Below are 13,407 nucleotides of genomic sequence, written 5' to 3' on the forward strand. Positions count from 1 at the left end.
GGAGAGGTCACCTGCAAAGCTCAGGAGAGGTCACCTGCAAAGCTCCTCTCAGCCCCAGCGTCAGGAAGCCTAAACGACGGCCACATTCCACCCCAGGTCAGACATACACAGGTCACCCAGTGAACTTTCCACCTGCAGGAAAGGTGGGCCCTAGCAGAGAGGAGGCTGTTTAATGGCCTAGAAAACAGAACTGATTGGGCACTGTCTTTGCTCATCAGAGGCAGAGAAACTGGGTCAGCCAAAATTAGTCACTGAGAGAGGCATTTGGCAAAACACTGCCAGTTCCACTGAACAAATCTTGAAAGATTCATTTAGCATCTTCCATCTATTAATTTAATGGGCAATAAAAGCTGTGGCTGGGAGAAAGAGAGAACAAAGGCATGACTAGTAGCTAGCAGGGCCAAAAGCCCTGCAGACTTTGAAAGGTCAGTGTGAAACACACTGGGGGAAATGCAAATCCATGGCTCCCTCTATTCTCCTCGTAAAGTGCTGATTGCACTTTATTGGAATAGCTCCATGACTTCCCAGGCCCCTCCCAAAGGACGGGAGTGAGGGTCGTTTTTATCCCACTCACCACTGTGTATCCAGTGTCTAGCACAGGGCCAGACATATAGATAAATCAATCCTGAGAAATCTTGGAATGAATGAATGAATGAATGAATGGCAGGTATCAAGTGCATAGGTTTTTGGGGATGTTAAAGTTGGTAAGTGGAAGGAGGTTACCACTGAACCCTAATATGGGACTTACTAGCTAGCTTGAATATTTTCCTTTGCTCTCATGATAAAGAAAAGCTCTATGACAAGGCTGACCTGGACGGAGAGTCTGTCTCCTTTCGTGTCTTCATCCTTTCTGTATTCCACTCAGTCTTTGAGCCCTAACTATGTGGATTTTATTTTAGCGCTCACACTCACATGCTCTTTCATGCCACAGTGCCCCTGCATGTGCTTGTTTCTCTGCCTTCACTATTCCCCTCTTCTTTTGGCCTAACCTACACCTGCTTACCTTTCTAGTTTCAACTTGAGGATCTCCATAGGAATGTCTTGCCCCATTGGTCAAATCCCTCAAATTCCAGATATTCTTAATACCTGCCCTGGTGGTTGTATTATATTTGGTGATGATCCGATTATTACCTACCCGTCACTATCAGATTGTGAGCTCCAGGAGAGCCTATAATCCTATGAAGGGTTTTGTTCTCTACCTAGCAAAGTATGTGGCATATAATAGGGAATCAATAAGTATTTAAACAGACCAATGAATTGCCTTCCCCTTTTCAAATATAAGCTATCTAATTAGTACAAGGAGGAATTAGGGAGTTCACGAAAGACCAGCTGAAGTGTTAGGTCACTCTGGTACCTAACTTGGACCCCAACACCTGCACAATGTACCCCAAAGGAGAAAAGGCTAGTCCAGCTCCTTTATTGAAGGCTCTTCTCTGAAGCCTTTCATTACAAGACAAACAGAGGCCCTGCAGCCCAAACATGGGCAAGGAAAGGAAGGTTCTGCAGGTCAGTGCAGGTGTGTACCCACTCCCCTTTACCACCACGATGGGGACCTCCTTGGCACATGAGGTAATCCCTCCGGCAGTCCAGTGGCGCCTTCTGGGAACCTGGATCTAATTGCTGGCTGCAAACTTCAGAGAGTAATGGAGGTTTTGGAAAGTGTTCAGAGAAGAACATCAGACAGACACAGGCTAACAAAACAGGGTAATCCCCGGGGAAGAAAGAGTTAAAGGAAGGAGGTGTCTTCACCTCCAGAAACAGCCCACAAGTCAAGGACTTAGCTCTTTACAATGATGCTGGGGGTGGGGTGGGGTGGGGTGGGGGCTGGATGGAAGTTTCTAGATGATTATCCTATAAAAACTGTCCTCTAAGTTACCATGGATGTTTAGATGACCAGAACTGTATAGAACCAGCTCAGGAAATTCCTTTAAGGTCAAGATCACTAATACACTAGGAAAAGGTGACTCATGGTAATGTGGTACCTCCTGCCCACAAAAGCAGAACAGGTGGACAGGGCTGCCTCTGTCCTTTCTGTAGCCACAGGCGGGCGTGGAGACAAGAAATAGGGCAATAAAGTGAAGTCTGGTCAGCGAGAGGTGGGAGCCAATCAGGTGCTTCCCAACTATATTTTGTAGCAAGAGAATCCTTTTCAAACAAGGTCTTTCTTAGACTTGTGATATAAAATGAAGAGTAGAGATAAGAGACACTACACTCTGGCTGAAGACATGAAAGTCTCTTTAAGATTCCCCGCATGCCCCTTCACTGTGCAGAAAGGACCCTGACACCCAGACCCCAGGACTAGAGGACGCCCACTGGGAGCACCTCAGGGATCTAGGTCTCTCGGGTCATGTGGGCGGCAGGGGCACAGAATCCTGGGTGACCACTGTTTCTTCCATCCAGCCCCTTCTGGAGTCTCACTGATGTATCTATGTTAAGAGTCACCTGGCAGCTTTCCCTTCAAGGGCACTTGAATCTCCAGTTTTGCTCACTGGCCTTTTGATAAAAGCTGGGTTTTCCACATTGCCAAGAGCATGTCACAATTCCTGAAATGATTTACAGATAAATAACGTGGCCAGGCACCACGTTGCTTTTCCCTCCTTCACTAGGCACTGCCTTTCACACTTGTGCACTGGCCTGAATCCAAAATGCAAAAAGGCCCCTTAGTTCAAAGCAAATCACTCCAAAAACAGCCTTGGGTGGGTGGGGAGTGATAAGGTTGAAAAAGTCGCAGAACAGACATGCTCAAGGGAGACAGGCTGCAGGTTCGGGCAGGATCTCAAGAACACAGAGGTCAGTCTCCAACCTCTCCCTCTGAACACTCTCTGGGTGCCAGGTGCTGGAACCTCCCAGGGTCAGTTTCTCATTTTTCTTGCTATTTTGTCTTTCTAGGAACCACTTTCACTAAACACAAGTCACTTTTCCAGTGAGTAAGAAAAGAACGGTGATCTAATGTCTAATAAATCTGGGTCCAGAAGTAAGTTGGACAGATGGAAGTCTCTAGGCTGGAGTCGAAAAAAGAGCGGCCTGCACACCCCTCATGTGTCACGTACAGATGTGGGTATGTGCTCCCTACCCTCTACACTCTCTGGCTCCACTTTATCCTTTTCTCTTTGTCTTTTACTTTTTTATATTGCTGCAACATGGGTTTGTAACCTTATACAGAGTTTTTTATTATCACTCCCAGAAGGTTCAGAGAAACTAGAAGCTTGCCCAAGTCACCAGGCAGTAGGTGGGAGTTAAGATCTGGACCCACAGTGGTGGGGGCTGAGTGGTCTTCGGTGAAGTCATGGTTTGGTTGATTCTTTCCTCTGGCCCATCTCCCTCCTCTACCTCAGTGTCTTCCATTCTTGTCAGTTAAGTTCTAACATCTTTTAAGGTCAGGAGATTTTCCTGTCTGTCAAATCGTACCTTAGCAATGGGTGCCTGCTTAGCCTAACGTACCTCAGATGGGAAAGTCTCCTGTCATGTGTGACCTTAAGAAATTTTTTAAAAGCTTATAGGAAATAGCCTGGACCAGACCAGAGGGACCAGCATAGCAGGATCTGCAGGCTAATTTATTCCTTCAAAGGAGACCACTGGCACGCATGCTCCAAGGACTCCTCCCCAATTCGACTTCACCTTTCAAAACCTAGTTCTGACTTGCACTTCCCTGAGTGCTGACTCAAAGCAGAGTGCTGCCGCCTAGCCTGAGAAGCAACGGCCAGGGTGAGTCACCCCCTGGAGCCTGCCACATTTGGACAGAAGCGCTTCAGCTGTCCAAACATCAAAGGCTGAGTCACAGGGGCCCCGCTGTAACAGGGCTGCCTCGTACTTGCCTTCACACAGCTTAATCTTCTCCTCCACAAACAACAGTCCTTTTGCAAGAAGCTGGTTCTGCCAAAAGAGAACAGAGAACACAAAGTTGGGCTACTTCACAGCGTGACAAACCTACTGGGCGAGGGCACGGAGTTCAAGGAACTACTGTGTGCTGGTCATGTTTCCAAGGGTAAGCTTTTTGTCCCCTTGAAAAGCCAAAGCTCAAGAGAAGACACTGAGGCAGCTCAGCACCAAAGAGCAATACAAGTGCCAAACCCAACCACAAACCCCATCCTCTGACCAGGGAAGGGCCAGCCATAGGCTTGACTGAAGCTTTGGAAGGACAATGGTGGACTCCTTCAAGCCCTTACTCTAAACTCAGAAAAGGAAGCACTGAAGTAATGGGAAATGATGCAGAAATAATAAATTTTTCTAAAGATGTCAAATTTAGGGATTCCCACCTCAGTATGTGAGAGACTGTCTATAGAAGCTTCTACAGCTCCACGTGTCCATCAATGAGCATGTGCATGGAAGAATTGTGGAAAAAGATGCAGACTTTGGCAATTGTAACTAACAAGTGTTGAGTGTTCAGTGTCTATCTCAGAGTTTGTCTCACCTAATTCCAAACTCCCTAGAATCCTCCCAGGTTGGTGCTATTACAGCTATTTCATTGATGACTTAAGAAGAAACTAGCCCACAGGAGACAGAACTGGCCCACCTGGCTACAGAAACCAAGTTCTTTTCATTGTGCTTTGCTCCCTTCCAGCAAGACTTCCCACCCATCTCCATGACTTGGTCCTGCAAGGCATGAAGCAGCCTCTGCACAAGTTACAGAAGCTCAGAGAGCAGAGAGGCTTATGCCTCTCCACTCATCACACATTATCAGATTATCAAGGGTCTACACTGATGGGGTTGGGGGAGTCCAAGGTGATACATATCTTACAAAAAACCTTAAACACATTTCTTGGTATCTTCCTTTAAAAAACCCTGGCACCCTGTTGGCACAAGTAGAAAGAACTTGGGTATCAGACAGGAGTTCAAGTCCTAGCATGGACACATTCCAGCTATGTGATCTTGGATATAATCTCCCTGAGTCTTAAGTTCCTCATTTGTAAAACAGTGTGATACCAGAAACATCATAAAGAATTCATCATTATAATTGCAAACACACAGTAGGTGTTTTCTGTCCTTTGAAATTAGTGGTAGTGGGCAGCGATAATAATTGCCCTCTCAGACCAACTATTCACAAAAAAAGTAGGAGGTAAAGAGAGTTGGTAATGAGTGGGCTTACATCAAACATATTAAAATATTTTATCGAACATACCATCACATTCTGGGACTAACACATATAAAGCACGTTTTATAGGTCCTTTTAAAATTCATAGGATATGATCTAATTTAAAGTAGTAATTGGTCACCTTTTAATTTCAAGATGGCAGAGGGAACCTCAAATCAATGTTAAGAGTGACACTTTCAAGGAGTATACTAACTCCATTAAAGAAAATCAATTCCTTTACAAAGAATTATGGAAAGGACAGTAATTAAGGAGAAACCCTACTGTGTTTGCTATCTTCCAGTCAAGCTAACAAATCCTAGTAGTTTCTGGGTCAAAAGCAAGGAAACAGCACAGAACCACATTTAGACTATCAAAAACAAGACACTGTTGATGGCTGAGTGGGACAGGAATGGATTGCAGAGGTATTTCCAGATGGTTACCATACCATTGAATGCTTCTGAGCAAAAATTCCAACTGGGGCCAGAAGTCCTCACTTGGGTGCCTTTCACTGGTCTGGATAAAGTTCCCAGAATGTTCCCTTAGTGCTCTGCAAGGGCTCCTTTGTCTTTATTCTCCCACCACCTTGAATGTGAACAGTGACATCCAAAGTTTGCATTCAAAGTCTTCATCCAAAAAAATTTCACAAACCCTCCTGAATTTCATGTTGCCAGAAGCACCTGCAGACCTACAGAGATGCCCTCTAAGATGCAATTTTCATCATCTTGTTTCATCACTTATCTATAACCTTACCCATTTTAAAGGGATAAAGGGGAAACCAAGGCATCAAGAGAATATAAATCTAGTCCAGACACCCTAGATCCTATGTATCAGCATTTTAGGTCCTTAGGGGTGAAGACCATTATGTTACTAGTCCCGCTTCTAAGAACAGCGCCCAGAGCACAGCAGGTGCTAGTAAACATTAGCTGAGCATATCTATTATGTGGTCTGTTAAAGACCACACCATATATTTAAGAAATCAAGAGAGAATATTTTTAAGAGGGTAAGAAAATGATACAGGGTCCCTAAATCTGTTGCTATGTTCTTCATTGGTTAAAAATGACTTTAGTCTGTATCTGAAAGGCTAAATTTTTAAGAACGACCTAAGTTCTCTTCCTACTCTTCCTAGTTCTTCCCCCTTCAAGGAGACATATGGAAAAAAAATTTGTTTTCAGGAAAGAGAAGTTATTTGCGTATTGTAGAGAAATGGAAAAGAAAACATTCTTTTTAAAAATTCTCACGATACACAGCATGGAAATTTTGCAGCTTGGGCGGAAATAAGACTAACAAAAACTTGGGGCTAAAAGGAGGACTCAAGCATCATCTAGTCCTCCCTTCTCCCTCGTCCTATAATCAAAATCAATTAGTCACACACAGTTCTAATTTTCCAGGAAGTTAAACACCTTTTAAAAGGTCTTATACCTTTAGGCATTTTTTGGTAGATTTTCTTCTCATTTTACAGTTGAATAAATAAGCTAGAAAAAAGGTCCCCATTTTTATTCTGCACGTGCTAGTTGGATAAGGCTCTTCTGCATCAGCTTGGTCCACAGCACCTTTTCTCAGAACAGTCTGCCTCTTTTAATGGATCTGTGCCCTGACATCCAACTCCCACCCTTGACCATGACCTGCATCGTCCAGCCTAACTGAACAGCCTGGTTCCTGCCCCTACCCCACCTGGGCCTCAAACTGAGCCAATAATCTTTTCTTCTGGAAATGAGCAGTCACACAGGCCCTCTGCCCCAAAGGGTCCTGTCTTCATAAAGGTCCGGTGGTCTGAAAGCCCAAGGGCCTGGGCTTCAAAGCTGTGTGCTTGCCATCTTCAATTTTCACACTTATCTTTGAATCTGTGTTAAGTAAATGCCAGTGGGACAACGGAGCAGGCACTGGGGCTGCAGAGGGGCAGCTGGCTCATGGTCCCGCATCCACACCCCACCTCCATGGTCCTGCCCCACCATCTTCTATAGGGTGGGACCGAGGTACTAGTCCGGGGAGGGCGGGGGTTGGGCATGAGACCCACAGCACCTTGGGAGAAATGTAGAGTGGCTGTGGTGAGGGTGCCGGTGACTCAGCCAGGGCTTCTCAACCACTCCACCCCAGACCTGTGCAGATCTGTGTTCCAGGAGCATGGAGGCTGTGCTGTGCTGTAACCCACTGTGGGCCGGAGTACAGGCCAAGGAAGGGGAGCGTGACTTCCCCACCCAGCACCAGGCCTGAGAGTGCATTCTGAAATCCGCTCTCTGCTGCTCACTTCCCAAGGGGAGCAACAGGACATCTGTGGGGCTTAAGGCTGCTCAAATGGGCTTCTAGAGACTTAAGATAAAAAACAAAAAGAAAGAAAACCAACCTGACTCAGTCGGCTATTTTGCAGTTTGTCTCTTTAAGTATCTGTTCTCCCTGGACCTCACCTCTCGCTACTCCCAGATCCCGACAGATGCCTGACCCAGAAGCTACTGAGTAATGTTTGCTGTGGGGCAGTGGTGATGGAGTTGTTCGATAACAGAGCTGGAAAAGAATCCCACTATTTTATTGTCCCACCCCCACCACCTCTCTAGTCCAGGGCTTCATGCCAAAGGACGGTTACGTGAACTAGCAGCCACCTAGGAAACAATTTGGGACTTGGAGCTGTGCCCATAGTCACTTAATGTATCCCCCCAACCCCATAAACAAGTTTAGATATTGAACACAGAGCACTTTAATGAAGTGGCAAAGGAGCCCAGAAGTGAAAAATACTTTACATACCAGGTTTTTCTAAGACATTGAAAAATGGATTACAACAGGAAAACAGGGCTCAGCCAAGAAAAAATGCAAAAAGCAAGGATGCCTGCAGAAAAGGCATCCAAACTCACCCAGTCTTCAGTGGGTAGGAAGACCAGCTCGTCCCAGGTAATCAAGGAGGGCAGCCAGGAGGAGGTAGAGGAGGGGGGCAATGATGCCATCTTGTCAATTCCATGTACCTCCCCAGCCCTACCTGAGGGACTCAGGAAAACTGGGGAACCAACAGGACTAATGGTTAAGGAAAATAAGGCTACCCCATCTTCCCAAAGGGAAGGACAGGCCACTATGGAGTTCTGCACATGCCAAGGGTGCCAGTCACTGAGAGATTTTGATGCTTTAGCGGTGATGATGATAATGGGAAGATAAGAGTTACCTACTGGTTATAACTCATTGTCAGGTAATATAAGATACCCTTTTCCTGTATTAACTCCTTTCACCTTTGCCACAGACCTATCCTCTTTTTACAGATAAAGAAATTGGGCCTCAAAGAAGCAACTACAAAATGTGAGACCAGCATTTGCACTGAGGTTGGTCTGAATCCAGAGCCCATGTCTTTCCCTTCACATAGGCCTCTGGTGTACTTGAACATGATAATAAAAAAAATAATAAGGCACAAACAGTCATCATTAGCTGGCTACTCACTATGTAACAAGCACACTGCATATGTCATTCCATCTAGTAACCACATCAACCGTAGGAAGTTGATAACAGATTGCAGGTAGCTTACTACCAAGAAACTGAGGTTCAGAGTGGTTAAGTAATAGGTCTGCAGTCACACAGCCAATAAGTATTCTAGCAAGGATTGGAATCCAGGTCTACCTGGCCAATGGTATGGTGCTTTTCACCATTCTGCTCTCCTGTCTTGTCAACTAGGCAAGATTTCTTACACCCTTGCTCACAGAGGAAAGCTGATGAGATCCATTTAGGGTTCTCAGAGAGGGAGGGTTCAGGCCCAGGTGTAACTGGGTTCCACCCCAGGGCTTCCACCCCAGGGCTGCGTCATTTTTGTTGCTCAACCCTGCTGCCAGCTTCCCAGCTTCCTCCTCTCAAAAAGCACTGTCTGGAGCCCTTCCTCTCTGCTACCCACACTCAATGTCTAGCAAGGCGAACACCTGGCTCCCAGGTGGATTCTATCCCCATTTGAGACACTTTCCTATACCCTCCTCCCCCGGGGGTCTATCAGCTGTGTTGCTCTGCCAACTGAGCATTTGTGTCAGCTAACAAATGCCACCCCTGGCCCTTGTTTCCTGTGACTTCAGTGTCTACAGAGTTCCTGTTGTTGGCCCAGAGCTGGCGATGGAAATCATGAGCCAGCTCCATTTGTTTCCCTCTCTGTGCCTTTGAAAAGACGCGCATCATCTCGAAGAACATGTACACTTCCTGTAAGCCTGGATGCCTTCCTTGATAAGCAACTGACAAGTCATTTAAATGTAACTCACACCCTGGCCCAGAGAGTTCCTTAAAAACCAGGCCTGCTGTGTGTGTGGGTGTGATGAGACCAGAGAGAAATCCCCATATAGAGATGGTAGAAGATTAAAAACTGGGTATAAATGGTGATTCTTCATTTGGCACCACTCCATGATATTGAAAGGGTCAACTGTGCCTTTTTTTTTTTTTAAGATTTATTCATTTATTTATACAAGCACTGGGTACAGTCAGAAGCGCGGGAGGGTGAGAGAATTCACCAGAGCCAGAGCGGGGAACAGAACAGGCAGAGTGACGAAACACAATGCAGAGGGGAGCAGCAGGCGCGGCAGGAGAGGTCTGCGCGCCATGTGGGACCCTCGCTGGTGGCTGGGGATCGAACCAGCACTGCAGAGGCTGTAGGCAGCTTCGCAGCCCAGCACTCAACTGCTGCGCCACCAGGGGAGGCCCCCCATTTTTAAGATTTATTTATTTATTTATACGAGCACTGGGTATAGTCAGAAGCGCGGGAGGGTGAGAGAATTCACCAGAGTCAGAGCAGAGAGCAGAGCAGGCAGACTGACGAAGTACACTGCTGAGGGGAGCAGAGGGTGGCAGGAGAGGTCTGCGCACCATGTGGGACCCTCGCCAGAGGCCGGGGATCCAACGGCACTGCAGAGGCTGCAGGCAGCTTTGCAGCCCGCGTTCAACCGCTGCGCCACCAGGGGAGGCCCTCAACTGCACTTTTAAAAAACTTATAAGGAAGCAGGACAACAGTCCACACACACAAAATTTTTTTAATCTAAAATAACATTGAAATCTCTCCTCTTGGGGTTTTTCAGGGGATGTCTTAAGGACATTTTAACATTTAAAGTACAACCCAAGAGACCAGATAAGTGTGATGCTTGTTCTGCCTCTTACTAGATAACCTCTCTGCTTTGGGCGTCAGCTACAGTATCTGCAAAGGGTAATAACAGAATTTTCCTCATCCACTCTCAGGACAAATAAATGAGTTAGCACAGTAAAAACGCTTAGATAGCGGTTCTCAGGCTGGTACAGACAGGAAAATCATGGAGGACCTGCTTAAACACAGTGCTGGCTGGCCCTGACCTTACAGCTCCTCATTTACTTTGTCTGAGGTGAGGTCTGAGAATTGGCTTCTCCATAGCCTCAGGTGAAGCCCAAGCTCTTGGTGCAGGCACCACACTTTGAGAACCACTGGCTTAGAACAATGCCTGACACACATGCTTGGAAGTCTTAACCACCATTACCACTGTCATTATTTTTGTACTTACAGTTCTTTTTTTTTTTTTTTTAAGATTCATACATACAAGAACTGGGGTATAGGCCAGAGGTGTGGGGGGTGAGAGTATCACTAGAGACAGAGTGGGGAGCAGAGCAGACAGATCTACTGAAATACACTGCTGAGGGGAGCAGTGGGGTGAGACAGGAGAGGTCTGCTGTGCCATGAGGGTCCACTCCCTGGCCGAGGATTGAACTCGTGCTGCAGTGGCTGCGGACAGCTTCATAGTGCTGCATCTTTACCCCTTGCGCCACCACGGAGGCCCCCTTACAGTTCTTAAACAGACTCAGAAAAGAGCACCCTGTTGCTTTTCATACTGAACAAGTATCTCTTGGTCCTTCCAAATCGGTCTTCACTTCTCATGGCTGCTGAATTGCTGGAGGTTTCCACTTACTGGAACACTAGGTTTCCAGAGTCTGCCCCTGCCTTCCAGCTCTCCCCACTGGGGCCCTAAACTAGCGCCTGCCATTCCTCGCTTAGTCCACACGAAATCACCCAATTTCATACATAATGGGCTCCTGAAAACACGTGCTCATGTGGAACAAGACACTTACATGATATAAGGAGGAGTTCTGTTCCCATTGAGCTAAAAAGGACGATAAAATCCCTAATTACACCTCATCTCCGGGTGATCTATTTTCAGCGTTTTGTACCTGCATGCTCCTTCTTTAACAATTGAATGTGCAATAACCTAAGTCTGATGAGGCTAAAGATTTGCCATTTCAGCCTGCTATTGACTTTCATCTTTTTCTCAATTACATTAAGACCTATGGTTATCAATTTCAAGACTCATTTTTTCTAGTTAACTGCATAAAATTTGAGAAAAGTACAATAAAAAAGGCAAGTAATTGCCTAGGAGATTAAGTATGACAAAACTGCTAGAAGTTAACTGCTGGTTGGCAGGCTGCCCCATAGACAGTAACAGCCTGAAACATCCAGGGTTCCTTCTTGCACCCCCAGGTTAGTGCTGCCCCACCCTCTCCCCTTACCGCAGCCAAGGCATGCTTCTAGACCACCCCAAGGTAGACAACTCCACAATATGTTTCTCCCAAGTATTGTCCAATCCCAAATGCAAACCCCTAAAGGCTTTCTCACCTAAAAACATCCTCTCCCTCTCTCTCTTCCTCTCTGGAGTCCAACTCCCCTTGTTCAAAGCCCCTCTGAGTACTGGCCCCAATTTTACTTTCAAAGTCAAGTACTTATGCACAACATTCCTTATGGCCATCTGCCTACCTATCTTTATTTTTTTTTCCATTTTGGGAATACCATTTGCTTTGGGGTGCCCACAAGCTGATCATAAATGAGCTGAAATGTTTCTCCTCTGTTCAGTTTGGGTTTGGAAATTACAAAGATTATTTTTCCCACTCTTCATCATCTCTCTCCTCAACTTTCTGGGGATTCTCCTTTGTTTTTATAAGGTATATTTTCTGTTGGGCCTATTCTTAAGCCTTTATCCCCCCTTCAGGTGACTCAGCCTTTATCGCCCATTCAGATGACTAAGTTACCTCCTGGATGCACTTATATCCTTGTGCTGTCCTCAATTTCAAACCCTGGTGACCTTCCATGAGTCTTTCTTTAACTCTGCCAGTGCGATAAACCCTAATTCAACCTTCTCATGGTGCGCTAAGGGGAAACTGGCCTCCTGGGGCTCTCACAGATAGAAGAAGTAAGTGGAAATATTTATTTCAAACATTGCCAGGCCGTCCAAGACCTACTGGCAATTGTGGTGGCTTCTCTGCTCTTTCCGAAGAAGCATCTCATTCAGGGCCATTGACTATAGACTGAGTTTCTGTATCAAGTAAAATTCTCCTGAAACTCCACCCAAAGGAATTTAACTTTCTGGATGTGGGGAAAAAAAGCTTTTAACACACACACCTCAGCCAGCAGATGCTGGAAGGGAAAGGACTATCTGCAAACTCCAGCTCCAGTAGGCCCTGAACCAAGGTACCTAATTAGACAACAGAAAAATGCAGAGTATTTCATATTACCAGTTTCCAGAGTTATAAAGAAGCAATTATCCCTCAGAGCTGGTGCAAGGATATAGCATTTCTTGTGGAAACCCCAATTTTCCTTTTGGGCACAATTCAAAACAGAGAAAGAAGGAAAATCAATACTAGAAATGTCAAAGATTTTCCTGGCCAGTGTCTTATGGAAATTCATCTACTCTTCTGAGGATCAAACAGCCTGTCTTCTGTGTGCAGACATAAGATAAGCATTCTTTTCCCACCTGCTTTCCCCCCGGCCCTCACCTCACGTCACTATTCTTCACAGAAAATATTCTCTCTGTGAATCTCTTTAAAGCTGCAAAATGACAATGTTCACTTTCAAAAGCCGAGCCACAGAGACGACTTCACAAGGGGTGGGTGATCCCTGGGTAAAGGGTCTGGGTCCCAGGAAGACATGGATTTCATTGCTGAACGAAGATGATTAGAGAGACCATCTGATACCCCACAGGGAGGAGTCCAGGCCCAAAGAGTCCACTGGTCACCTTCCCTGACAACCACATCCTTGTCTTTGGGGTCCTACCTGTCCCACTCTGGTTGTGTCCCTCATTTGTCAAAGGAGGAGGCTTCCCAAAATCCTTTCAGACTTTCCTTCTTGAAACTACATGTGGTAGTTGAATGTGAAGACTAAGTTCTTCTCTAGAATCTTCCCTCCTAGATTTCCCTCATCTGGAGAGTTTTTTGCATGACTTTGAAACCTACCCATTTTTTTCTTCTTTGATTTTTTTTTTTTTTAAAAGACAACAGAACAAAACACCCACCAACATCCATTACACCACTTCCACCTCTAGTAACCTCATTTTGGTGATCAGTGTCCTCTAGTTTATTTTTATTTTGTTGTATCTATTCATTTG

The 13,407-nt window shown here is 45.7% G+C and overlaps 1 protein-coding gene across 8 annotated transcripts in view; it reads right to left on the bottom strand.

Annotated features, from left to right (window-relative positions):
* The window catches only part of PRR5L (proline rich 5 like), a 150,872-nt gene that overhangs the window by 17,197 nt on the left and 120,268 nt on the right, over positions 1–13,407 (bottom strand). For 7 of the 8 annotated variants that reach the window (XM_037522450.2, XM_054699265.1, XM_037522451.2 and 4 more), the window contains one exon: positions 3,816–3,873. The exons of the other annotated variant lie outside the window; for it this stretch is intronic. In XM_037522450.2, coding sequence (XP_037378347.1) covers positions 3,816–3,873 — 58 coding nt within the window. The remainder of the gene's footprint in view (positions 1–3,815; positions 3,874–13,407) is intronic. 8 annotated transcript variants of the gene reach the window in all.

The sequence above is a fragment of the Talpa occidentalis genome, unplaced genomic scaffold (assembly GCF_014898055.3).
Source record: "Talpa occidentalis isolate TD23 unplaced genomic scaffold, MPIMG_talOcc4v2.1 talOcc4.3, whole genome shotgun sequence".
Lineage (NCBI taxonomy): Eukaryota > Metazoa > Chordata > Mammalia > Eulipotyphla > Talpidae > Talpa > Talpa occidentalis.